Source organism: Eschrichtius robustus, chromosome 5 (assembly GCF_028021215.1).
Source record: "Eschrichtius robustus isolate mEscRob2 chromosome 5, mEscRob2.pri, whole genome shotgun sequence".
NCBI lineage: Eukaryota > Metazoa > Chordata > Mammalia > Artiodactyla > Eschrichtiidae > Eschrichtius > Eschrichtius robustus.
Genome location: NC_090828.1, coordinates 31,547,503 through 31,574,500, shown reverse-complemented (window position 1 = coordinate 31,574,500; position 26,998 = coordinate 31,547,503). Strand labels below are relative to the sequence as shown.

The window sequence follows — 26,998 nt, the reverse complement described above, 5'->3', positions numbered from 1 at the left end:
TTGGTTAAATACTGTCTTCTCTCTTCAGTGAATATAAGCTTTACTCTTCCAAGGATGGGGGTTTTTCTCCTATAATTTGTTAATGGATGTTGCATAAAGGATTGCCTTTGACATGCAACTCTCAGTGTTTCTACTCTTCTCAGGCTGCCCTTGGCTTTATCAAAAGATCTAGGTCACATGATTAAACCTTTTGTTTGAGTATAAATGAAATGGTTTTCTCTGTTACAGCAGGTCTTTTTATCCTCTTCTGTTACTCTTCTGTTTCTCGTCTTTATTCCTATGACAAATATACAGTGGATGCCAAAAGTAGTCCTAGGTACTGGGGCTATGGGAGTGAAGAAGATGAGTGAGGTTTCTGTATCATGGAGCTTATGTTCTAGTTGGAGGAGACCAATAAATATTAACAAATAGTGAATAAACTAATCGTGCGTCATACTGGCAGTGAGGGCAGAGAATCAGCGTTAGATTGACTGTCATGAAGGTCATCCCTGAGCAGGGGATCCTTGAGCTTAGCTTTTCCTACTTCCTGTCTGTGCTTCCTGTGTTCTCTCTCTTAGCCACATCTGTGATCCATCTGTAGCATTCTGGAGGAATGACCCTGTTGGAGAAACAAAGCTAACAGTAGTGGGCAGTAGTAACCGAATACTTGTGAAAATCAGAGACTGGTAATTCTTCACCACTCCTATTACTGCCATACTGCCATACATTTTACAAGCAGTGGTTGGAAATAAAGTTGATGAGGTCTTCATGTTTATCTTAAAGTTAACTTACTTTTAGAAACACTGCCAACAGTACCTCTTCTGATGTAAATTAAAATTTTCTATGTCTTAATTTCTTCAATGATGGAACATAAAACTTTGTGTTAGAGAGCTAGAGGATATGGTGGTTACTTGTAGAATACTTTAAACCTTCATTCATTCATATACATAAAGATGCACACACAATTGGCAGTATCCGACACAGGTATTCTTTGGAGTTATTGTAAAAGATGCTAGCATCATAGCCGCAGGGAAGTTTGGATTTAATTGGTTATATTAAGTAAAGCTTGAGTTGTATGAATTTGCATTCTCAAATTCTTATTAAACTTCATTTTGGGGCTTCCCTGGTGGCGCAGTGGTTAGGAATCCGCCTGCCAATGCAGGGAACACAGGTTTGAGCCCTGGTCCGGGAAGGTCCCACATGCTGCAGAGCAGCTAAGCCCGTGCACCACAACTACTGAGCCTGCGCTCTAGAGCCTGCTAGCGACAATTACTGAGCCCGCGTGCTACAACTACTGAAGCCTGTGCTCTGCAACAAGAGGAGCCACTGTGATGAGAAGCCCGCGCACCGCAATGAAAAGTAGCCCCTGCTCGCTGCAACTAGAGAAAGCCCGTGTGCAGCAACGAAGACCCAACGCAGCCAAAAAAATAATAAAATAAATTGTTAAAAAAAATTCATTTTGTAGCAGAATACTTTTTAGGGTTTTATAATGAAATAAATTCTTTAAAAAAATTATTTGTCCTTCTCTTTGGAGACCTGGCCACTTCCATTCTTTGGCTGTAGGCTTTGCATTCCTTTGGACCACACAAGCTTCTAAAACCTTGGCATCCAGGTCTTTGGACTATAAAATTTCATTTGGAAACAGTTAATGGAAAACAGGATTTGAAAAATCAGCTGTTTTCTTTAAAATTATTTTGAAGCATTGTATTTCAGTGTTATTAAATTATAATGGTTTAATGTTTTAAAAATCTTTCATACTGGGAATCTTTCAAAATAGATAATTCAATTAAAGGTGTAATTTTTGTTGATTTCAGACTTTAACATTTGATTTTCCTGATAAAACTTTTCATTTTATGATTACAGTGTATTTTATCCTGAAGATTTACATAAGGAGTATACTTTTATGCATTTAACTCACTCTTAGATCCATAGGAAAAGGAAATTTCCATATTCTTATAAAGAGAGTATGCTGTGATGATGTAGGCAGCAGATTTGAAAATAATTAAAATTTGTCTTTTGTTTAAAAAAAATCTAGGTATCTGAAACTTTTTTCCTCATGAGTTTAGGTTAATCCCATGATGAAAAATGAACCTTTAAAGTCTTTTATATAAAGAAAATTGCTGAGATTATGGTTACTTCACAAAGCTGAATGAAAAATGACATGGAGTGATTAATATTTAGTTGATACATGAACTAGCAAATGAAGTTTATGCCTTGATGCTTAAATATTTTTCTTTCTGCTTGAAAAGAATGAGTAATATTATCAAAACTTGGATTATGAGATAAAATTGAAAATTTCCCTTGGAATTGTGGTGCTCTTATATTGAGACTAATTTGTTGAGAATTGTATATCACAAGCCAACTACCTTCCTTGTGGCATGACTTTTGTATATCAAAATCTGTTGATGCTCAAGTTCCACGTGTTAAATGGTGTGATACAGTTGGTCCTTCCATGTTTGCAAGTTCCACATCAGACTGCAATATAAAATTCTCAGCGTTGGTTTTTTTCTTTTTTCCTTTACCAGAATAATTCTTTTACTTTGGGGATGGAGGACCTTTTTCTTAAATTTGTTTATAAATCAGTGAAATTTTAGGTTACACAGCAAGACACTAAAATAACTGATGCACTGGGATATTAAAGGTGTTTGGCTCATGGACTTCCTGCTTGGAGATGCACAATCACTGTGGAATTACGCTGAGCTACTGAAAACATTCTTCTGATATAGCAGAAATGTCTTCGTTCAAGAAGTTTCTCTAGGTGTAGATTCAAAGACCTAAGGACCTTTGAATTTCTAGAAGCTGTTGGTTTGAGAGATGGAAGGGGTCTTCAGGATCACACAATTCCCATTTGTTATCCTACAGCATCCTTGAGATAGGGCTATCTAGCCTTTGCTTGACTCCTTATGGGAATGGAGAGCTCACTATTTCATCGTACTCTACCAGGAATTTTAATAAGAATTTGAGAATGCAAATTTATATACAACTCAAGCTTTACTTGATACAACCAATTAAATCCAGAATTTCTTGCTGCTATGATGTTGATGTCTTTTACAATAACTCCAAAGACTGTCTTTGACAGATACTATCAATTGTGTGTGCATCTTTATATGAATGAATGAAGAAGGTTTAAAGCATTCTACAAGTAACCGTCATAACCTCTAGCTCTTTCCTCTAGCACTCTGCTCTCGGATAGCTCTTTTTAGAAGCTCTTTCTTATGCTACGTCTCTTTTGTTTATGTAACTTTTTTGGAGCAGTACAGAACAAGTCAAGTCTTTCTTGTATTGTATGAAACAGCCTTTGGATTTGATGAGAGTCTTATACAGTCATTTAAATTTCACAGATTCATCTGTAAAAGCTCAACCAAAGAAAAAGAGGGGGATAAGTTGAGTCATGTATCAATAGCTAACGTAACTTGTATGAGCAATGAGCACATATCCCAGAGGAAGCACGAAATGAGAGACTCAGCTACCACCTCTGTTGTTTCAGTTCACATGTGCTTATGGTAGTGAGTCTACCTCTGGCCTGAGTGTGATTCTAAATACTTAAGCATTTTCACAGAACATGATCTCCAACATAATCCAGATACTTTGGTGCTTAACTGAAAAGATGATAATATGCTCTAGTCCTGGATGAAAAATAAGTAGTATTAGACTTATTGAAAAGAGATAGGGAGATATCATATTGGAGACTAACCTGAAAGATTTTCAAAGATAATTTTAACCATAAGAGATTTTTGCCTTATTGAATATCAAGAGCCCAGTGCCTTGTAAACTGTGGTCCTACTGTGTTTGAAATTGTGAAATTTTCCCCTTTGTTTAAACAAACCTAAATTATGTGTTATGATGAGGGAGCTGCTCTACTTCCACCCCCCATATGGGTGCTCTCCAGCTTGTTAATAATTATCTCAATAAATTTTGAAAAACTATTCTAAATGTGGGGTGACCACATTAGCGTAGGATGAGATTATTACCTGTTCTGTTCTGGACACAGTACCTCTATCACAGCCTGAGATACGGGTAACATTTCTCACTGACTTGTCACACTGTCAGTTCATTGAAGCCTGTGGTCCACTAAGCCACCTCTGTAGGTCTTAGAGGTTTTGAGTAACTGGTGGTCACTGAGTTGCCTGTTCTGTTGGTGGGGTAATCTGGCTTCCCCATCTGTGGGGACTCCTACATTTCTTTTATTTGCCTTAGGATTTGTTCTTTTACTTCTAAGGAAACTTGTTCTAAACAGCTTTTTAGTGATCTGCATTTGTTTATCTGTAGAGATGTCGTGTGTGAAGGGAACCACTGGGTATTTCAGTTTGAAAAAAGAAATCAGTTTTTGAAGCAAAAGTTTTCATTTTTATGTAAAGTTTTAGAAGTATAACACAAATACAGAAAAGTGTACAAATAAGTGTAGCCAGCATACAATTAAGAAATAGAATATTGCTCCAGAAGCCCCTTTGTGTATCTTTCACTCACTGCCCTTCTCCTCTTCAGGGGTAACCAGTCTCCTGACTTCTAACACTGTGAATTAGTACAGCCTGTTTTTGAGCTTATTATACATGGAATTATATAGTATGTAATTTTTTTTGGTATTAGTCTCTTTTTGATCAATGCTGTGTTGTGAGGTTCACCCATATTGTTGTGTAAAATTGTAGTTTGTTTATTCTTGTTGATGTTTAGTAGTCCATTGCATGGACATGGTATTTGTCCATTCTACTGGTGATGAATATTTGCGTTATTTCCAGATTTTTAAGTATTAGGAATAATCCTGCTATGAATGTTCTACTACGTGTCTTTTGGTAATTCTGTATACTCAGTTCTTCTGGATACGTACCTGGGAGTGGAATTACAAAGCTATGTGGATGTTTGTGTTCAGCTCTATGCAGTGTTCTGTTGTTCAGATACTGCCAGTATTTTCCAAAATAACTGTATAAATTTATACTTATATCGTCAGGGTCTGAGAATTCTGAGTGTCCCAAATCCTCACAATCCTAACCCTAACCTTATCAATTTGGGCAGGATCAAAATCTTCACACTTCTGAGTCTTTCAATCCATGAAACACTTCTTTAATTTTTCCTAATATTTTGTGTTTTAGCATAAGACACTTTACACATTTTTGTTAGACTTATTCCTAAATATTTGATATTTTTGATGCTACTATAATTGTTGCCCTTAAAAAAAATTGTGTTTTTCTTGCCTTGTTTAGTTAAAGGTTCACTTTGTTTGCTAAGAAGGTATTGTGAATTGGTGGTAAATATTCTCACCAGCTTGTGTTACATTCATTGTGGTGATCATATAATTTTTATCCTTATTCTCCCCTATTAATTTGGTGAATAACCTTAGTTGATTTTTGATTTTAAACCTCTCTTGCATTACTGGAATAAATCCCACTTGGTTATGATGTATTATCCTTTATAAACATCACTGAATTTGATTTACAAATGTTTTATTTGAGAGTTTTGGATATGTATCCATATGCAAATTTTTATAATTTTCTTGTAATGTCCTTGTAAGATGTTGGTTATCAATATTATGCTGTCCTCATAAAATGAGATGGGAAAAGTTTCTTTTTTCTAGTTTTCAGAAGTATTTTATAAGATCGACACTATTTCTTCCTTAAACATTAGGAAGATTTTATCTGTGAAGTAATATGAGCCTGGTATTTTCTTTACGGGAAACTTTTAAGATAGTAGATTCATTTTTTTAATTGTTTTTAATTTATATTATTTTTTTCTTGAAGTAGATTTACAATACTGTGTTAGTTTCAGGTATACAGCAACGTGATTCAATTATACATATTTATGTTTTTCAGATTCTTTTCCATTATAGGTTACTACAAGATACTGAATATAGTTTCCTGTGCTGTACAGTAAATCCTTGTTTATCTATTTTATATATAATGGTGTGTATCTGTTGATCCCATAATCCTATTTTATCTCTCCCCTCCCACTTTCCCCTTTGGTAATCATAAGTTTATTTTCTATGACTGTGAGTCTATTTCTGTTCTGTAAATAAGTTCATTTGTATTATTTTTTAGATTCCACATGTAAGCAATATCATATATTTGTCTTTCTCTGGTTTACTTCACTTAGTATGATAATCTCTAGGGTTATCCATTGTTGCTGCATATGGCAATATTTCATTCTTTTTTATTGCTGAGTAGTAGTCCATTGTATACATATACCACATCTTTTTTGTCCATTCATCTGTCAGTGGACACTTAGGTTGCTTCCATGTCTTGGCTATTGTAAATAGTGATGCCATGAACATTGGGGTACATGTATCTTTTTGAATTAGTTTTCATCTTTTCCGGATATATGCCCAGGAGTGGGATTGCTGGATCATATGGTAGCTCTATTTTTAGGTTTTTAAGGAACCTCTGTACTGTTTTCCGTGTATATTTTCTCTTTTTATTGTCAGTTTTGGCAAGTTGTATTTTTCAAAGAATTTGTTTATTTTATATAAATGGTCAGTTTTAGAGGTCTAAAAGTTTTTACAGCATCATCTTACTATCTGTGAGATCTATGATGGTATTGTTTATCTTTTTCCTTCTTAATACTGGAAATTTATGTTTTCTCTTTTTTTCTTTATCAGTCTTGCTATGTATTTATCAATTTTATCAAGGCATTTATAGAACCAACTCTGATTTATATTTGTTTTATATTTATTAACTGATTGATTATTTTGCTCTTTATTTCCTTCCTTCTGTCTTTGCTGTTCTTTTCTAGCTTCTTGACTTTAGCTTTTCAGTTTTGCTAATATGTGCAGTAAAGGCTATAACTGTTCCATTGGGCACTGCTTTAGCTGCATCCCACATTTTTTGTTATTTTAATTATTTTAAAGTTATAAACTATTTTCTAACTGCATTTATTTTTTATCTATGTATTATTCATAACTTTATTTCTTAATTTCCAAACAGCCAGGCATTTTCGAGATCTCTTTCTGTAATTGATTCCACTATGATCAGAGGTCATATTCTGAATGATTCCAGACTTCTGAAATTTGGTATATATTCCATGTGTACTTGTAAAGAATGTGTTTTCTAGTCTTTTGTGGTATAGTGTTTTGTATATATGTGATATAAATAAATGAGGTTACTTTGTTAATTGTGCTGTTCAGATGATTTATATTTTACTGACTTTTATTTCCTATCAAAAGTCTCCCACTGTGATTGTGAATTTGTGTATTTTTAAAATATCTGTCCATTTTTGCAGTATATGTATTGAAGTTATGTTATTGGGTACATGCAGATTTAGAATTGTTTTCTTCCAGTTGGATTGATCCTTATATCATTAAGAAATGTCCCTCTTTACCTTTAGTAATATTTCTTAAAGTCTCCTTTATCTGATGTTAGTATGGCTATGTCAAGTTTCTGTTTGTAGGATCATAGATTTTTAAAACTGGAAATGAATTTACAGATTGATTGACTCACCTTCACTTTATATATAAATAGAAGTTTATAATTCTGTTGTTGAATTCACCAGGTATTATTACTTGCAGCCCAGCATAAAAACCCTTGGCCCCATTCTAGTTCTCCTGGATTCTTTGGAAACATACTTGATTAAAGTGGCATCAGCTCATATTCCTCTCCTAATCTTTTCTCACGTTTGTGCTTGATCTATCTCAGTAATGTGGAGGCCTGTTCTGAAGTCAGGGCCAACTCATAATAAGCTCTGTAGTCAGTACTGCTCTTTCTGGCTTAATTCTTTCCTTTCAGGTGTCAGTACTGCTCTGCTAGGTTTTGCTCAGGCATCATTTTTGGGAACTCTTCTTCCCTACACTGTCTGTGGTTGGTTATTCAGAGACCCCTGCTCTCTACCTGTCCCAATAGTCTCCAGGCCTGCTCTGACTGCTCTGTTTCCTGGGTGCATTCTGGGGCATCTGGTTCTCTTTTGGTCTTGGGTAGAAGGGAGAGTAACCCCAGAGGATTATGATAGAAGTAGTTAGTTAAAATGTGCATGCACATAAAAACTTCATAATTCTCTATCCAACCTCTGACACCTCAAGCTCCCTTTCTACTCTTTTTTTCCCACTGTTTCCCAAACCTTTGGTTTCATGATTATGAGCAGTTATGCTCTGAATCTTCTCTCACTTGTGAAACACTGGACACACTAACACAAAGGCTTTGGGGCCTTCCGTTATTGCCCCTTTGTGTCCTCTACACTTTGACCTCCCTGTGGTGCCCTATGCAGAGGGCCATAGAGCCTCCAGGTTCACTAATGATGAAGCAACGGAGGCCCAGAGTAATGACGACTTGCGTGGATCCATATACTTAGTAGATAGAAATGGATCTGATCCCCTTCTTGGGTAATTGTGCTTTTTGTTAAGTTCTTTAATCTAAAAGATTTTCTATGTTTAAAAAATGCAGCTTAGCTCTGCTGTCTAGTAAGCATTTGACCTTCGGTAAGTCAGTTCACCTACTCATGCCTTGTTTTCCTCATCTGTAAAATGGATTGATAACTATTTGATGAGGCTGTTGGAAGATAAACGAGTTAACCGTATAAAACACACAGTACCTATCGCACCTGGCTTGTAGTAGGCACTAAAACAAATGATCTGCTATAATGATGAAGATAATGATGAAAACGGTGAAATCTCATTTTATGGATACATCCCACCAAATTCATGAAGTTAAATTCTACAAGGAAAATTCTAATTTTCTATTAAATTCCACTTTATAATTATTCTTGTGTTCCAGTGGGTAAGATTTTTCTTGTGAAAACATGAAGCCACCAAGATCCTAGTTACATTATTGAGCACTATAAACACAGCCCACTCATAAACACAGCCCTTCTCCACCTTTTGGCTTTTCCTTCACAGCACTCTCCTCCTCACTTTGGGACCTTGCTGCCACGCAGGCTATTTTTCTCTTGTACCAGAGGCATTTTGCTGAGAAACCCTCTCTTGATCATTGACATAATCTCAGTGCTTGGTAGTCACCAACATTGTAGTATTTGGCTTTCCAGTCTACTCCTCTATGTATTGCAGATGGAAAATTACTGTTCTTTGAAACTTTGGGTACTATACATTTTCTAGGGTATGGGGTCAAATTTTATGTCATCTGCCCACAGTGAAAGATATTTGTTGCTGTTAATATCAATACCTGTTTGGAACAATTTCTACGTTGATCATTAAAAGTACCCTGTAACTGTCTTCTTTCCATAGCGCATACCTTTTTTTTCCCATTTTCCAATTCATCCTTGTAGACTATTTTTAATTTTCAAATTCCAGTAGGGTTTAAGTTAACTGTGCATTACTTAAAAAATGGATAAGATACTATCAGAAGTGGAGGAAACATAATGTATATTATGTTATTTTTCAATACTTAAATGATCTAGGAGTGTAAGTAATATGATTTATTGCATAGCACACATACTTCAGATATTTTCAAAATAATTTAAAATTTATGCATATTATAGATATTTGTACAATATAAAGGTAGATTAAATGTCACTATTATGAAAAATAGAGTAAACTTTTCCAAATGATTAATTGGGTGAACCAAGACATATATGTGAACATCTTTTCATGTTTGATCAGTTTTATTCATGGTGGTAATAAAACCAAGTAAATGAAATGCAAAATGTTGACTGTGATGTAATGGTTGAAATTTTTACATGCATAAAGGAGTCAGGGTAAATTTATGGTCTTATGATGGCTTGTTGGCTGCTAATATTGTGTATACTTTCTTAAAGTGATCTATAGCACCATGGCCAAAATGCCATGGGGACAGAATCACAGTTGGTACATACTGTGTTGATTTACCTCTCTTGATGTGTGAAATATTAACTCTGAGACTGCTTTCATACAGCTCATCAGTTTTTGTTCAGTGTTAGATGCGTGCTCGTCATTGGCCTACTCTTTCCTTTGATAAAGCCATTTTATACATTCCAGTGTAGAACAGAGTTAAAATTGCAAAGAGTCTTTTTATGTTCTGGCACCATGTAGTTCACTTAAAATTTTTTTTCAGATTGAATTTGAATATACGATTCCAAAATGTATCAGATTACTTTTTCACTTGATTATAAGTTTGTAAAACTTAAGTTCTGTATTCTTTTGAATCAGAACTGGAGATAAATATCTTAGTTTCAACTCCTGTGCCTGATTTTCCAGGTCTTAGATCCTACAAGTGTGTGTGAGGGAGGAATGCTATGTGACTTAACAACCCATCTTGCTGCCACTTGTCTGATGTTCCCTTTGCCACTGATCAGATCCTGTCCTCTGCTATTTCCTCAGTTTCCCTAGTTTAAATCTGAGTCTTTGGTTTTCATCTCTCTGGGCAGGAAGAGAGGTATACCTTATACCACAGTTGTTGGGGGTTTACCTTAGTCTCAGGTGATAAAATCTGCTTTTCCAAACAGTATAAGAAGAAAGCAGACAACTTGGTGTCTGATTTAAAAAATTGAATATAAAAAAAGCACACTCTTTAGAATACATCACCTTTCATAAACATGGTTAAAATCAACAGATTTCATCTATAGAGCTATAATATATCAGAACCCAACTCATTGGAAGTAATGGAAATTAATGAAATGGAACACTATGTAAGAAGAATTTTTTATAAGGAAAAATGCAATATTCTATAGGTTTCAGCTAGAAGTCCTGCGTAGATTTGGAGAAGTACATTGCTTGTAGCATGGCCAGACTAAAAAAGATAACAATTCCCAAAGATTGTGGGGGCAGTTTTATTTTGCTCTCTTTTCTGTATATTCCAGTGGCCTTTACATATAGTGTTTTGTCTACCAGAGTATCTTCACTATTTAGAATCTAGTCTGTTGTACTTAGCTTACCTTTTATAGCACAATTATCCTTGTGTTGGCAAAGCTCTTTGATGAAAGAATCTGAGCTATGGATGCTTTTCTTACTTGGTTGTATAGTCACTGCTTATATCTTTGTGATCTCTATGTAGGCAAAATAGAATTGGGCTGTTTCCTAATAAATCATTAGTGTTTCCACCTATAAGACTAGTATTAGAAGCAAAATAAATTCCTTTCATTCTATTTGGAATCTTAGAGCTCTTTAGATGCTCTATAGAAAACTTAATTTTGAAATGTCGAAAGATTACCTAAGGAGGACTCCTTCAGATTTTTTAAGCCTATCACTTTATCAAGTTGATTACTGAAAAGCTATGTACTTGAGCCGCATATCAGTAGCCCTCCGAATAGTTGCTTTAAAAGAATTATTATCGATGAATTGGGAGATTGGGATTGACATATATACACTAATATGTATAAAATGGATAACTAATAAGAACCTGCTGTATAAAAAAATATACAATAAAATTTTAAAGAAAGAATTATTATTTAATAGTATGTCCTTGTCTTTTACTGGGGGACAGCTACAGAGAAGGCTAAATAGCAACCATTTCTATTAGTTTCTCTAAAATTGCAATTGAATTTTGAGGGTTATGTTAGGGCTTACCCTTTACAAAGATTCATGTAGTAAAGGTTTAGAGCTTTATCCCAGGAAAACTGTTATGTCTTCTCACAAACTGGTATCTATTCCTATAGTGGATACTGGGTGCTCATAGCTCAAAAGTTTCCCACATTGAGGGACTTTCTAAGCATCACAGAACCAAATTGATTATAGCTTGGGTATTCTGGTAAAAACTATACTAATGTTTTTCTTCATTCATTGATTCATGTTCTTATTGTCATAATGGTTCACTTTCATATCTTTTCCAGAAATAGGCAGTATATAAGCAGCTGAGCTGGATCAGAGCAGAGTATCTAGCTACATATCAAATTTTGAGAAAGTAATTCCTTTCCTTAAGCTTTACACTCCTAGGCAATTTTTAAAAAGCAATACTTGGAAATCTCCTAAATCACTACCCCAATTCAATGACTCCCCCCACCCTCCACCCCGGTTTGACTGTGAACATTGTTCTAGTTGCTGCCATGCTTCAGGGAGAAATCAATGCTGGAGTTCTAGCTCCAGATGTCATTGCCAATCTTAGAGTTGAGAATATGTGCACAGCACAGAGATAAAAAGAGTTGAAGAGGATGTTGGTCCTCTCATTGCATTTGTATATCCGAGGTGATAGCTATTACCATCACAGATTTCTGCCTTTTGATTTTTTTCCTACAGCTTTAGGAATCTGTTTGAATTTCTAATCCCCAATTTCAGAAAGTACCCTTGAGAAGATCTTTCTTTATCCAGATTATTCTTGGGATTACCTAAAGCGAAGGTTATTCAAAATTCCTTGAATATGCTTTACAAATGGCTGGGGTAATTTATTTTTCCATTGCAATTTATCTTCCAGGAAAACTGATAAAATATGTATACATTGATTTACTGACTTAAGTTAAACAGGATAAACATGCCACAAACTTATCCCAATAAACAGATAACATTTGTTTTAGGTGTTTAAAACTTTTATTATTGCTAGAGCATATTTTTAAGGAGTCTATTTTTAAAATTAAAAGGTATTTTACATTTTAAAAAAAGTTTTAGTCATGAAACTTCTTGGTTGTTCTACCACAGGATCCTGGGTACTGGGTGAAGATTCATCACTTAGAATACACAGATGGAGGAATCCTGGATCCAGATGATGTCTTGGCAGATGTCGTTGAAGACAAAGATAAGGTAGATGACTCTAAAAATGTTCTTCTTTGTTTTCCTCTATAGAGCCACATGTTTTTCCAGAGATTGAGATCATTAACAAACTCATGTGTCAATTATTGTTAAAAGATACCATCTGTTCGAGTTTTACCTAGACAGCCCATAAATCACAGTTCATCATCAGATGCTGGGAAAAACTTTGTCAAGGTTTGGGAGTCTGTTCATGGTGGCCTAATTAGCAGACACTTCATTCCTAAGAGTTCCTGATACGCCTCAGTAAATTAGTGTCAGGCTCTGAAGCTGTTGGAGTTCTCATTGTCATTGTTGGCTCTGGAGTTTATTCTTGGCCCATTAATATTCAACTTAATGCCTGAGATTTGAATGTGTTTCAAAGGAGAGTATACAATGGGGAGCAAAGTCTTGTGAAGAACTGTGGTGAAGATTTTCCTTAAAGTAGCTGGCAAGCAACTATCTTGAGTGGTAGTTTTTGTTTTTATTGCTACAGTGAAAAACACTGACTTGAATATTTCAAAAAGTTTGAACATGTTTTGCCACTTACTTGTGAATAATCCCATTGCAATTACCTTGTTTTAATGGCATTAGTCTTATGCTAAACTGAAAAAGGTGTAAAACTAAACTCTTCAGATGCAATACACTGGTTTATGCTGTTGATATATATCGTTTTTTACTGCATCTGTGTTGGGCTCTCTGATCAATGGCTAACGTGTTCTCCAGAACTGAACTGCAGCTTTCCCTGAAAGATCCTTTCTTCTAAGTTTCTTCTGCTGTGCATCCTTAAGCTCTTAGTACTAGGCTAATTTAAGTCTGTAAACATGTTTCTCCGTATTTTTATGCGATCTTGGGGCAGTGGGGTAGGGGTATTTGTATGTTTTAATCAACTGGATTGGAATATAAATAACTGCTTTATTGAACTTAGATAAAATTTGCGTTTTTCCTTTCCCATAAGATCTTTTTGGACCGTTGAAATTTACATTAGTCTTTGCAGACATTCTATACATTTATTTTCCCTGTTTTCTGTTGGAATTCAACTCTCATTTGCTTTGCATTTTAATTAGCCATTTCATAAGGAACTTATCTCCCTAAATAGATTGTAAGCTCCTAGAGGACACAGACTGGGAGATATTAATTCCTTTTTGATCCTTGTATTAATAATATCTGGTACAATATTTTATCCAAACTCGATTCTCAAAGAACACTTGAGTTAGAGCAAAAAAAGAAAGCTTTCCTCTCTACAGTTGATTCTTGCTGTTTGTGATTTTGATGCACACTTCTTATTTTTTGGTCTCATGGTAAATAATAATGTAGTATTTACCTTCATAACACAAGAGGAGGACTTTCATTTCTGTTTTCCCTTTTTTACTTTTTTCTTCTCTACAGCTACCTTCTTCCTTAGAAATGCTCTAGGTATTTGGGTTGTTTATTAATGAAGAAGGTCTTCCCATCTCCAATGTCACTGAAGTCCAGTGTATTAAAATGAAAAGCTGAAATGTGGCAGGTTTAAGAAGGGCCAGAAGAAAATGTCTTACCCCAGCCTCATCCAAGAGCTCATTACAGAACGGAAGATTCCATGAACAGTGCCCAGGGAAATCATTTGTCCTATAGAGAATTATTTTTAACTATCTTGGCATTGTACTTTGTAACCATAATTCATTTACTAGACACAGAAACAGCTTTATTATGTATAACCTTTTTTAAAAGGACTTCACCACCATTACTAAATAAGGTAGAAAAGTGAGATAATCAGTTAAAATCCTAGCAAAGAATTAGTACTATTTGGGTACAGGTTTACCCATTCCTTTAATCTACTTTAACACAGCTACATGAAGCCTAATTGGTATTGTCCTGCAGAGTTGATAAGAATTTACACTTTTGATATTGCCAGAAATAATTGTACTCCCATTTTTAATTTTTTTAAAATAACGTAAGTGAAAAAGACAGCATTACTTATTTATTTATTTTTTTCTGACATTCTCTCTGCAGTCTTAATTTCCTTATAGTCCATTTGTCTAGTGTGGAAAGAAGTTTCTGCCAGCCTTTTTAACCTTTTTTGTCATTTTAGATTAAGCAGTAATTATATATGATGCTTGTGGTTGTTTAGTGGCATTTCAAACTCTCCCAAGATCCTTTGAGATAGTATTGAGCTTGGATAAAACTACAATTCTCCTCTTTTTCAAATTGGTTACCTAATCATCTCTTACATTTAGAATATATGGAGAAGGAAGTGCAAAGAGACGTGGGTGAATGTACGTAATCCTTGTGCTAAAGCTCACGTACCTCAGCTCTAGGAAAGACTCTGACTGCAGTTGAGAAATGCCATTAGGAACCACTGAAGGCCTAGCTGGAAAGGATGAGGGAGGAAGAACAGAAACTTAGAATCGGAAAGCAGTGTAGGCTGAAGCCGTTTATGTAGTGTATGAAAAAGCCAACCAGTACACTTCAGTAGAGACTGAAGTTAGAAGTTAGATGGTATTCTACTTAAAAATCAGACAAGGGGCTAATAGATTTTAATTGATTTTCTAAAGAAATGACTCTCAAAATTTCTGGTACTGGAAGTGGTTTGTCTTTGGTCTTCTGTTATTCCTTTGGCCAACACAGTGCATAATGCATATGTGGTGTCTTCTTTGGGCAGGTTTTGTTTTATTTTAACTTGATTTCCCATTAGAGCCCCTTCACAGGAGAAACAAGTTTTTGCCATGTTGCACTATTTCTAGCCTGTATTTTGCCAAAATATTACTGGAGCAGCTTTGGCATTTTGCATCTTATGATAAGTAGTATTTGTGCAAAATGTTGTGCTAAAACTTAACTATGTGTGACCGTCATTCTCAAGTGTCTTCAGGTTTATGTATCAGTGTGCTTTAAGTTCTACGGGATAACTAGGAATTTACAACTTTACACGCATGTCTCTTCTCTGGATGCTCAAGGCTACTGACTTAGTTCACCCAATAATGACTTAACATTTCATTGAACGCTGACAGTGGCCCAGAATGCCTCTGGCACTTACATATTCTATTTTACTTTAGAGCAACTCTGCAGGCAAGAGCTATGTATGATACCCATTTTTAATTTCTGAGAACACAGAACTTGAAAGTCACTTGCCAAAGATCACACAGGTAGTGAGTGGCAGATTCAGCCTCTGGAACCTAGAATTTAAATTTTCACACTCTATTTTGTTCTTCTGCAATACGCCAAGGCAGTGTGTTGGGTGTTTGTATGTGTGATTTCTAATTATGAAAATTCATCAATCATAAATAAGCAGGAATTTGCTTTTACACAGTTACCACTATAGTTAAGAAAAGGTATGTACCACTATAGTTAAGAAAAGATATGTAATAGGACTATGGAGAATAACAAAATTAATTCAGAACTAGTATGCCATGCATGTATGGTTAACTCCAGCTCTCTGTGCCTGCAGCCTGCATCTAATTTACTGCAAAGGCCTGCCAGTTCTACCCCTGTAGCTTTCTTTTGTAGCTCCTTTTCCAGGATCTGGATTACAGGTACAGTTTAATTCCAAATGGGCTAGTAGAATACGTTTGGAGTCTAACCGTTATGTGCATTTTCACAAATATAGTGTGCACTATATGCAGGACACTATATTCTGTGCTATTTGCGGTAGGGAGGGCCCCCAAAGATGTTCTAATTAGACATTAGACATCCTAACGCTCAGAACCTGTGAGTATCTATATTACATAGCAAAGGGTCTTTGAAGATGTAATTAAGTGAAAGACCTTAAAATGAGGAGATTATCTTGGATTATTTACATGTAAACACAAGGATCCTTATAAATAAAAGAGGAAGGCAGGAGAGTCAGGGTTAGAGACATACAGTGTGAGAAAGTATCAACTGGCCAATGCTGGCTTTGAAAATGCAGCCAAAGAATGTAGGCAGCTTCTGGAAGCTGGAAATGGGAAGGGAACAGCTTCTCCTGTAGTCAGAGCACAGCCCTGCTGACACCTTGATTTTAGCCCAATGAGAGCCATTTCAGACTTCTCACCTCCAGAACTGTAAGATAAACTTGCCTTGTTTGAATTCAATAAGTTTGAGGGGATTTGTTATAGCAGCAATAGGACGGTAATACACTGTCTCTTATCCTATTTTAAACTTTTAAAGTGATGATGGTCTTCTCAAGTTTAATACTAACTCAGCTTTTAAGATCCTGTAGGACAAGGAATATATACTTCAGATCAGTTGATTGCACTTTGCATTCCTTCCAAAATCTATCACAAACTGATTCTTAATTTATTGGGTGAGCCTTCACTCTTTGGGGCCCTGGATGTTAAACATTTTGGTAGTTAGGCTATTGTCTTTCTTGTATGGCAGTCATTTCAGTGCCATACCCAAGAGCTGTGTAATACTCCATCAGTTTCTCATTGCAGTATGTAAAGGCCCTAAGAAATCTAAAGACTGATGCTTAATAAGCCACTGCAACGCTTAATGTTCACTCATATTTTTTGAGTGTGAGAACCTCTGAGTATTGAACTTCTTTTTTTTTTTTTAAACTTTGTTCTCATAGAATTTTTTTTTCTTTTTAAATTTATTTATTTATTTATTTTTGGCTGTGTTGGGTCTTCGTTTCTGTGCGAGGGCTTTCTGCGGTTGCGACGAGCGGGGGCCACTCTTCATCGTGGTGCGCGGGCCTCTCACTATCACGGCCTCTCCCGTTGCGGAGCACAGGCTCCAGACACGCAGGCTCAGTAGCTGTGGCTCACGGGCTTAGTTGCTCCGTGGCATGTGGGATCTTCCCAGACCAGGGCTCGAACCCGTGTGCCCTGCATTGGCAGGCAGACTCTCAACCGCTGCGCCACCAGCGAAGCCCTGAGCTTTTTAAATGATTGTTTTCCTAGTTAATTGTCTTTATTATTTCTTGAGTTGGTTGTAGAACACAATTGCGATACAATACTGAAATATGGCAATGTATAACTTCTATTATGTAAACTGGATTACTGCCATGGTTTTATTAAATATACAAAAGTAAAATTATGTGGTAAAGTGCATAGGGAGAATGTTTCTATCTTTGACTATCATAGGGGTTCATTTTGGAGAGATGCCAGTGGTTTTCCTGGACTCTAGCGAGGGCGGGTTGGCCCCCTGGGTCACCTGTGAAATCTGGTCCTCAGATATTACAGTTTCAGTTCAGCTTTATCCCTTATTAGTTATGTGTGCTTGGGCATGTTTCTTCACTCTTGATTTACCCATTTGTAAAATGGACATAAGTTAGTTTTACAGGGTCAGTGTAGGAAAACTACATAAACTATGAACACTTTTAAGTCCAGTATGGTATATGGTTAAGCACTCAAATGTTAACTGTTACATCAATAATAATATTTTGATAGTGTGATTAGTGCGGTTTTTACCTGTGCGTTTTGATTTAACCATTAAATGTTTAAAATTTAAATACTAAAATATCAAACTATTTTATAGTACATTTTAACTTTTTTTAAGAACCTTAAATTTGTTTAAATGTTACTACATTGTTTAATAGTTTTATAGGAAGATATGATGATAAAACATTTAGAATAATATTTGAGAAATGAAAGTGCCAATATGACTAATTTTAAAATGAGAATGCTTTTATCAGGACATATTGTTTGATAATACAAGAAGCATTCAGGGATCTAATGTGGTTTTGAACTGGAGACTGGTTTGCACAGTGAACTAGTGACCTAAAACCAGACACTCAGTCCTTAAGCCCACATTGTTTTCTGAGAACACTCTGTTGCCCTCTTGTGGAGTCCCCAGCTACCTAGAAACCAGCTCACAGGATATACTTCCTGATGATGTATTTTTACTGTATTTTTAGTACAAGCCACAGACACAGTCGTGGATAGTACAATCAGGGTTTATATTTCAACTAGTGGTTGTCATTTCTTCATGGTCACCAACCATACTGATGATTACGTATGCTTTTGTAAGTTTTAGAATGGCTAAAGCAAAATCTTTGCATTTGTAAAACTGGTTTTGTTTAGACTTCTTCCTGTCTTCCTGTTCACTGGTTGCAAGGTTACTGGCTAGTGGTAATAAAGTATATGACTTTTTCAGTATGTAGTTGAACAATTTGAGATGTACTGTGTTTTGCTGGGGATAGGGGATTCTAAATTAGACTCCTTAAAAAAAAAAGTCCTGTATTAATTACTTCATTTTTCAGTCCTAATTTTGCCTGTTAAAATCCCATTTCAAGGAGAAACACCTATTGCAAGCCCTTGATTTTTAACAAGTCAGAATATGGTATTTTGGGGTTGTTTTTCTTTGGCTCACAGTTGTTGAAGTTTTGAAAGCACATTTGGGAGGAAGTTCGGAGAATGTTTCACAAATAAGTGCAGAAGTCCAAGAGGATTATCTTGACCAAGAAATTCCATCTCAAACTTTTAAAGAGTACTCTCTGCTTACAGAATTACAAAATTACAGATTTATAGAACCAGAAGAGACCTCAGCAATCATGTACCCTAACCCCATCATCTTGCAAAGGAGAAATATCTGAACCAAGAATAGGTTACAGGGCTCCATATTTCCAGCTGATTTCTTTCCTGAGTCCAGTTCTGCATTTCCTCCCTGGGATCCTGATAACATCTGGTTCGGATCAAAACTGCTCAATTTCCTGCTCCAAGTTGGTTTCCTCCGCTGACTTCCTTATTCCTGTCAATAAGAGCATCGTCTCCTAGTCTTCCAGGCTTGAACTTGCAGTTATTTAAAAAATATTTAATCCAATTTATTCTTTTAACATGATTCATGTATCTTTTCCTCTCTTTGCATGTTTATAGCTACCACATTTAAATGTAAAATAAAATCTCAGGCCGAGTTACTTAGTTGATAAGGAATTTGTAGACTTTTCTCTCCCTCTACACCCCTCAACTATTCTTTGCCACAGGTGCACTGGGACACAGAGCGGCTGAGAGTTTGGATTCTGGACAGGCAGAGTCAGTTCATCTCTTGGCTCTGCTATCTGTTGGCCTTGGGCACCTTACTTAATCTTCTTCTCCTTAGTTTCCTCATGGGCACTTGGAGCTAAAATAGTACTAATTTTACAAGTTAATACATGAAGTGTTTAGAAGGGTACCTGGCTTGTAGTGAGTCATCAATAAGTGTTAGGTGCTATTATAATTAACATATTACTATTGTTATTAATGTAGATTACATTATTCTTAAAGTATTGCTTAAGTGATACCATTCCTTCCAGTGTATACTAAAGCAAGGCTAAAGCTCATGGCCATACATTGTATTCAGAGGCCTCCGAACTATCTTCCTCAAACTCAACCTTCTCAAATCTCAACAAGAAAGAAACTACTGTACTGACTGTTCTCTTAGGTACCATGTGCTTTCTTGCTCCATGGCTTGCTTAATGTTCCACTTGTCTGGAGTGTCCTTGCCCTATGCCCTGCTTATCCAAGATTCATTCTGTATGTTATAGAATGGAAGCTCCACGAGGGAGAGGGTCTTGGGTTTTGTTCACTGCTGTTGTTCCAGGTGCCTGGTACCTCATAACTACTGAGGTGGTTGTGGAGTGGAATAGAATGAATTGAGTGAGTAAGTATATGTATAAATGTTCTCAGGTCTTGAGCAAGTCATTTAACTACTCTAAATGCTAGTTTTTTCCCTTGATGAAATGAGTGATTAATGATAACTTTTTCCACAGTGTCTTTGTTAAGGTTGAGAAGTTGTATGTGAAAATACAGTGGAAATTATAAAATTCTTTATACATGTAAAGAATGTGTATTCCTGCTGCTCAGTTCTTAGCAATCTTTCAAGATCCAGGTCAAATTGTATTTTCTCTAGTTTGTTTGCAGATTGTCCAGTTCTGAATAAATTCTCTGTCACTCTGTGATTTTATAGAAATCACTGAGCAGTCTTTTAAAATATATATTATTGCCTAGTAACATTTATCAATTACCATCTTGAAATTCTGAAGAATTTTATTATGGTTTAACTTCTTAAGTCTTAGTTTTGTCTCTCCAGATGTCTTGTATACTCCTTTAGGATTGGGATAGTGTTTTCAAATATTTAACACCTGGACTTCTTACCTGTGGTTTGGTGTTTAATAAACATGTTCGGTTTCAGTTAGTGATAGTTATAACTGGAATTGAAGGTTTAATTGTCCATCTTTTTTCTTCCACCAAACTATGTTGTGTCTTTTAAATGTTTTATTAGGATGCAGTTCGTAGGCATGTTTCAATTCCAGAGGAGCACTTTGGAATCAATGCCTTTGTGACCTTATTTATGGCAAAGACAAATGGTGTTGGGAGAGAGTAACTGAAAGCCAAGTAATCCAGGTGATGGCTGTGTCCACTCCAGGTGATGGCCTGGTGCCTTCTGCAACTTCCTTGGTGGGCAACAATAGTGTGTGTGTGAATGAATGAGAGAGAGAATCTGTGTGCAGATGTGTGTGTGTGTGGGGAGTGTGTATAATTGATCTGAGTGTGCTCGTTTGCTGTGCACATCTGTGGTGCAAAGCTTTCACTGGGGTTAGAAAGAAATTATCAAACTTGATAGTGCTGTTAATTTAGCTAGGCATTTGAGTACAGTCAAAAGTAAAACATAAGAAAATTTTTGACATATGTGTAAAACTTCAAATTTGGAGGGAAAAAGGCAGTAAAACTAGAGGTTATAATAATCCTTTCCTTAGAGCTAAAAATGTATTTCTAAAAAAAAAAAATCAATGAGCATTTCTTTCTTTACAGCATGCCTTTAGCCATATGTTATTGGACCCAGTTCTACTAGTGTTCTCTCTTGAAATAGCTTCTTTTGAGGCTATTTGTATAGGTGTATCTATGCCCAAGAGTTATGTGACCATTATTATTATTTTTTAAATACGTCTATTTTTGATTATATAACGTACAAATGGCAATCTCATTAAGGTACCTGAAATTACACCAAATACAAAGCTACTTAAGTTATAAAACATCCTCTTTGAAAAATGGTAAAGGCCTCTGAGTACTGATTGAGCACCACATCATCAATAGGTAAGTGTGTATCGATTTAATCAGGTTGCGACCCCCGAGTATCTAGCTGAGATCAGCTTTACTAAAACAATATTCTAGAGTGTTATGTGGGAGAGCTTGGAGCTTTGGCCGTTGGAGTCCAGGGTTTTCATATTATTACTCTAACCTCTTTCAACCTCACTTTTCTCATTTTAAAAATCATCTACTGCTGTCCCACCAACCACACACAGTTGGTAGGAGGATCAAATGAAATTAAGTACCTGGTAACACTTTGAAGTATGTTGTACCAAGCAAATATAGCACTTTTGCCCTTATTCCCTGTAGCAGCTGTCCGGAGGTATTTAAGCAAATGTTTACTTGTAGTCCAGGAGAGACTTGCCACGATGTAAGAGCAGTGGGCCAGAGGAGAGGAATGGGAGAGAAGTTTGGAAGGAGAAGGAGGCCGGTTATGGGAAAAGAGAACAGTCTTCTCTTCTTGTCATCCAATGAGGTGTTCGGTGAGGGGGAAGGGACCTCTTTCACTAGGAAAGAGGACAGAGGTGAGAATAACAGGGAGAGGCAGGTAACTTAAAAGAGGAAGATTGTATTTACCCTTAGAAATTTAATGGGTGGGAAGCAAAGATATCAGAGCTTCCAAGTAACACACAAGGAAGGCATAAACTACAGTATAATGACAGTTTCCCAGACCTTCCACGATTCTGGAACCTTGATAACATTTGAGTGTATGTGTTCACTACTTAGTTCTTAATGATTAACAGGTTTCTTAAAATGGAAAGGAGCTAGGTGTTTCTTTGAAGGAGGTGGGGTGTCTCTGTTTTAGGGTAAGAGAGATCTAGAGAAATAAGATAAAGTTATGGAAAGAAAAACACCTGAATACCTGGAATCTCATGATTTAAGAAACAAAATGAAACAGGTCAACAGGGATACATGCTCAGTACTGACAAGTGGCCCATGAAGCTTAAGCAACTATTTAGCTCCTTGGTATTTTCACCAAGAGATATTATCTATTCAGCAGTTTCATGGGAATAGCTCTGTACCAAACTCTTAGTTAACCTTTTACATTGCTGGTTCTTCTATTTCCAGGAGCTCAAACTCACTGTATCTTATTAATTGGCTACATTGTAATGGGCTTTTTTGGGGGCTGCTCTTGAAATCACATTAATGTTTATGACACTTCCATTGAGGTACTTGTTCAAATTACATTTACATTTACAGATGACTTACGTCTACAGATAAATTTTTAGTAAATAAGAATATTTAATTTCCTTAAATTTTTTAATTGTAGCTTTTTAAAGTCCTATAAATATATAATTTTCTGTTTAAAGATGAAGCGTACTTCCCCATCATGAATATTGAAGCTTCACTCAGAGAATTTTGGCAGGATTACTGAACTTTATATTTGCTGCTTTAACTTAAGTTCTCTTTTTAGCTTCCCTTCTTTTGATGTTATGAATCAATTTTGAAGGATCAAGTGACATTTCCTTAGCAATAAAGAAGAAAGCCTCCTTGTGCAGACTTTAATCAGAGGAGCAAAATAGCACAGAAGCCTGTTCGTATTTAATATCTTTATTAATCTCAATTCAAAATACGTTACGAGTGAAACACATGTATTTACATAATACTTAACCATAAGCAGACCAGAAAGACTGCAAAATAACATGATTTGAGATGGTTCTCATAGCTCACCAATCCGAAATATGCAGCTGTATATAGACAAAAAGTTGAAGAATCTAATAGTCCATAATTGATAACAGGGTGAGAACTTGATTTTCTATATGGCTAGCTGAGTGTAGCCACTGTGTATAAGTTTGAAATGAACCTAACATGGTATCATGTGGTGTTCTAAATAGCCCATTCTTTAAATACAAATTTTACAAAGCTCTGGGGTGATTTATTGGAATTACCTAATGTTGCTAATACTGCAGAACCTGGATGCACTTGAAGATTGAAGGGAGCCTGCTAACTGTCCTCAGATATCTGGGTGATCATAGAAAAGAAGGAATAAATTCACTTATTGCTGTCCCAAGAAGTTGGGCCAAAGAAGTTTTAAGGAAATATATTTCAGCTCAGTATAACAATTAGTTCTTCAGTGAAGCGTGTGCTGCTTTATAAAGCATGGACTTTTGGTCATTGAGACTACATAAGTAACAGTTGAGCAAACATTTGCCAGGAATTCTTTTAGGTTTGGAGTTTAATTAGACGATCTACAGGCCAACTATGAGCCTATGAGGCATGCGTTTCAATCTAGAAATACGGGGTCGGCCTATGTAGCTGATTATTGTGCAGTGTTGTCTGCTTACCCAGCATCCATTCCCACTCTCTCCTTCCTAGGGCAACTCCAGTTCTGTTCAGGTCTCTCTCTTCCTCACATGGCTTTTTCCACATGAGCACCCACCTCTAAGGGTGGGTCTTGTGGGCCTTCGTCTGTGATCCAGTTTCCTGTACCAGTGATTACAGTCATCCCTCCATATCTGCGGGGGCTTGATTCCAGGACCCACCACAGATGCCAAAATCCATCAATTCTCAAGTCCCATAGTTGGCCTCTGTGTCTGTGGTTCCACATCTAAGGATTCAACCAACTGTGGATCAGGTAGTTCTCTGTACATTTACTAGGGGGAAAAAAACACATGTAAGTGGACCAGCACAGTTCAAACTCTTGTTCTTCAAAGGTCAGCTGTACTTTGAGAATGGAGATGTGACTCTGTTTGTGCCAAAGATGCTCAAGGAGAGGTAAGCTGAGGCCTTCTGGGAAAGCTCTTTTTATCACGTGGGAGAGATTTTCTCTGAATTCTGTCCTATTCTGAGACTTGGAACCACTGCAGTCCTACTGCTTCCAGCATGAGGTAGAAACCATCATGGGAGGAGAGCCAACACCCAGGGGATCTCAGGGACATGGCCTCTGAGCCAGTGGATTTAGTCAACTCTGAGTCCATCCTAATTGGGGCGCCCAATTACATGAGCCGTTTATTACCTTATATTCAAGCCTGTTTCAGTTGCATTTTTCTGTGACTCACAGATTAAAGTTTCCCAATTGTTACCCACAATTATAGGAGTTTGGGCTCCATTTTTACACTTTTTTATTCCTGCTTGGTTGGGGTGTATTTGTTCTTCCCTCTTTTAGTTCTATGTATGTTGAATTTGAAAAGTTGTCTTAATTTATTTCATAGTTCTGCCAAGTTATTTGGTTTCTTTCTTTCAGAGTTTTTTGAATTGTTGGTGAAAGAATTAAACCCCTAAGGTTAAAATGTATATTTCAATTAGTTGGTTTGCCTGACTTTGATTGAATAGGCGAGATTAATTGGGAATTTTTCTAGTTAGTGAGAATTACATTTTCTTACTTTAAATTCTTTATTACCCATGATTGTTGTTTACATTTTTCCTAGAAGGAAATAATTCATGATATTAAACTATTAGTTTTATGTTTCCTATAAATTCTCACTTTACTAATTCTTTCGAAAAGTATATATGGACAGCTAATATTTTAGGGATAAGGAAATCAGGAAGAGTTCTGGTTTTGGCTTTCTTAGATACTTAAAACTTAAGTAGTTAAGTCGATTGTGTGTCTTACAGAGAAACACAAAGGCTGTCTTTCCCAGGAATCTTTTCTTGATCTAGTCTTCCTAATTTTTATTTTAACAACATGGAATAAACATTTGGTGCTAATCTTGAAACATTGGGAATTCTCTTTAACTAGATACAATATTTGCGTCAAGAAACTGAAGCAAATATTTAAAGCAAACAAATTAAAAAACAAAACAAAACTCAGGCAGTTTAAGAAATTTGCCAGAACTTGGAGTGAAGTATAGTAATCTAAATAATTCTTCAGTGGCATGAGACAATAAGGTGGGTAATACTCCAGCTTCCCCTAAGCTGTGAAGACCTTTGGTATTATCATAGTTTTCTCAAATCATCTGGAGAGAGATGGGGCCCTTGACCTGATGTATGGTTCTTCTCCTCCTTTCCCTTACCCAGGTTTTAAAGAGGTACCTTTGTGTAGCAAGGGCAGCGCAGAGACTGCCAAGGTGCCCTGAGCCCCTAAATGGGACAAAATGGGGATTTTTTTCTGTCACTAAGGCAGTGAGAGTGCTCAGAGCATGGACATTGGGAATATTTTTTTTGTGTGTGATATAGTTAATGCATTTCATATCCATGTAGTATAAAAACAGTGGTGATTTATACTGACATTTAAATCATGATCATTCTTAAGGAGCTACATGGCAGTTATAATCAGAGTTCTCTGAGCAAGCTGCAGAACTTGCCCTTTTCCCCAGACTTACATGGACTATTTAGGTGTATTTAGGAAGACAAGGCTAAATGAGGGAAAGACTCCAGACAGATTTATAAGAATGTTGTGTATGTGCTGGGGGTGGGGGAATGAATGTGACTGGTTAGAAAAATAATTTGCAGATTCAGTGTGCTGATGACTTGGAAAAAAGAAATGCTGTGATAAGCGTCAAAAGAGAACAAGCAACAAAGAATAATATGAATGAGAAAGTGATAGCGAAAAATGATCAAGTAATGTTGACATTTCCTTAGGGAGATCTAGTGTCAAAGGCATAAACACTCAAACTATTTAGATGTCTCTTACCCATGTGGAAACTACTATTTAAGGAAGTTAAGTATTTAACTGCAATGACTGAACATAATGGGCGAAATGTTTTGCACTTGACATGAGGCTTCAATCTGAGATGAATCTTGTGCTCATATAATGCATTAATATATGGAATGCTTGGTTGGCCAAGTTTTAATTTTAAACTTTAGTATCTTTTGTGTATACACACAAAAACATAAAATTTATCAAGTCGGCATGTTTCAAGAAAACTTAGACTGAGAACTTTTATATTTCTTGCTACATTGTTATTTGAAATGAATATTCAAATAAAAGTAGAGTATTAAACATCCTGAGATACTGTTCTTTAAATTTTTGCTGTTCATTGGAAATCAGAAGCTGAAAATGAGCACCAGATTTATTGAAATGAATACTTATGGAAGTCTGTTTCCTGGTAATTTAATTCAGCATATTGCTTAGATTTTTCCAAAACTAAGTATTTTCCTCTTAAATGGAAAAATGTTTCTTTTATTCAACAATAGAGTCTGATGGTCTGATGTCACCAAAAGTAAACATGATAATTCGGGGTTGAGAGATTTTTAATATTTTAGTTAGAACTTTATTTGAACATTTAATGTTTATACAGTGAAAATAATTGTCTGGAATATTCTGAGCACCATTTTAACAGTATTATACTTTATATGAAAGAAATAACATAGATTTAAAAAATTTGATAGTGTCTCCATATAAGGAGAGGAATGCAGCCATGGACTGAATTTTTGACACACAATCTTTTATTATGACATCTAGTTGATTAATACTTCAGCCAAATCATTGTTTTAAAATATCTCCTTTCACTGTCCATTAGATCTGGATCTGCAAGCATGCATAAAACCTGGCATCCGCTTCATACTCTTCACCATTTACTTTGGGACAAGGCCAGTGTCTTGGTTATAGTGTTTG

At 36.0% G+C, this 26,998-nt stretch overlaps 1 protein-coding gene across 4 annotated transcripts in view; it reads left to right on the top strand.

The window, feature by feature from the left end:
• The window catches only part of PARD3B (par-3 family cell polarity regulator beta), a 1,041,870-nt gene that overhangs the window by 120,658 nt on the left and 894,214 nt on the right, over positions 1-26,998 (top strand). For all 4 annotated transcript variants that reach the window (XR_011074130.1, XM_068544614.1, XM_068544613.1 and 1 more), the window contains exon 2: positions 12,455-12,556. Coding sequence is in view for 3 of the 4 variants with exons in the window: in XM_068544614.1 (XP_068400715.1) it covers positions 12,455-12,556 (102 nt within the window). In the remaining variant the exon portion in view is untranslated. The remainder of the gene's footprint in view (positions 1-12,454; positions 12,557-26,998) is intronic.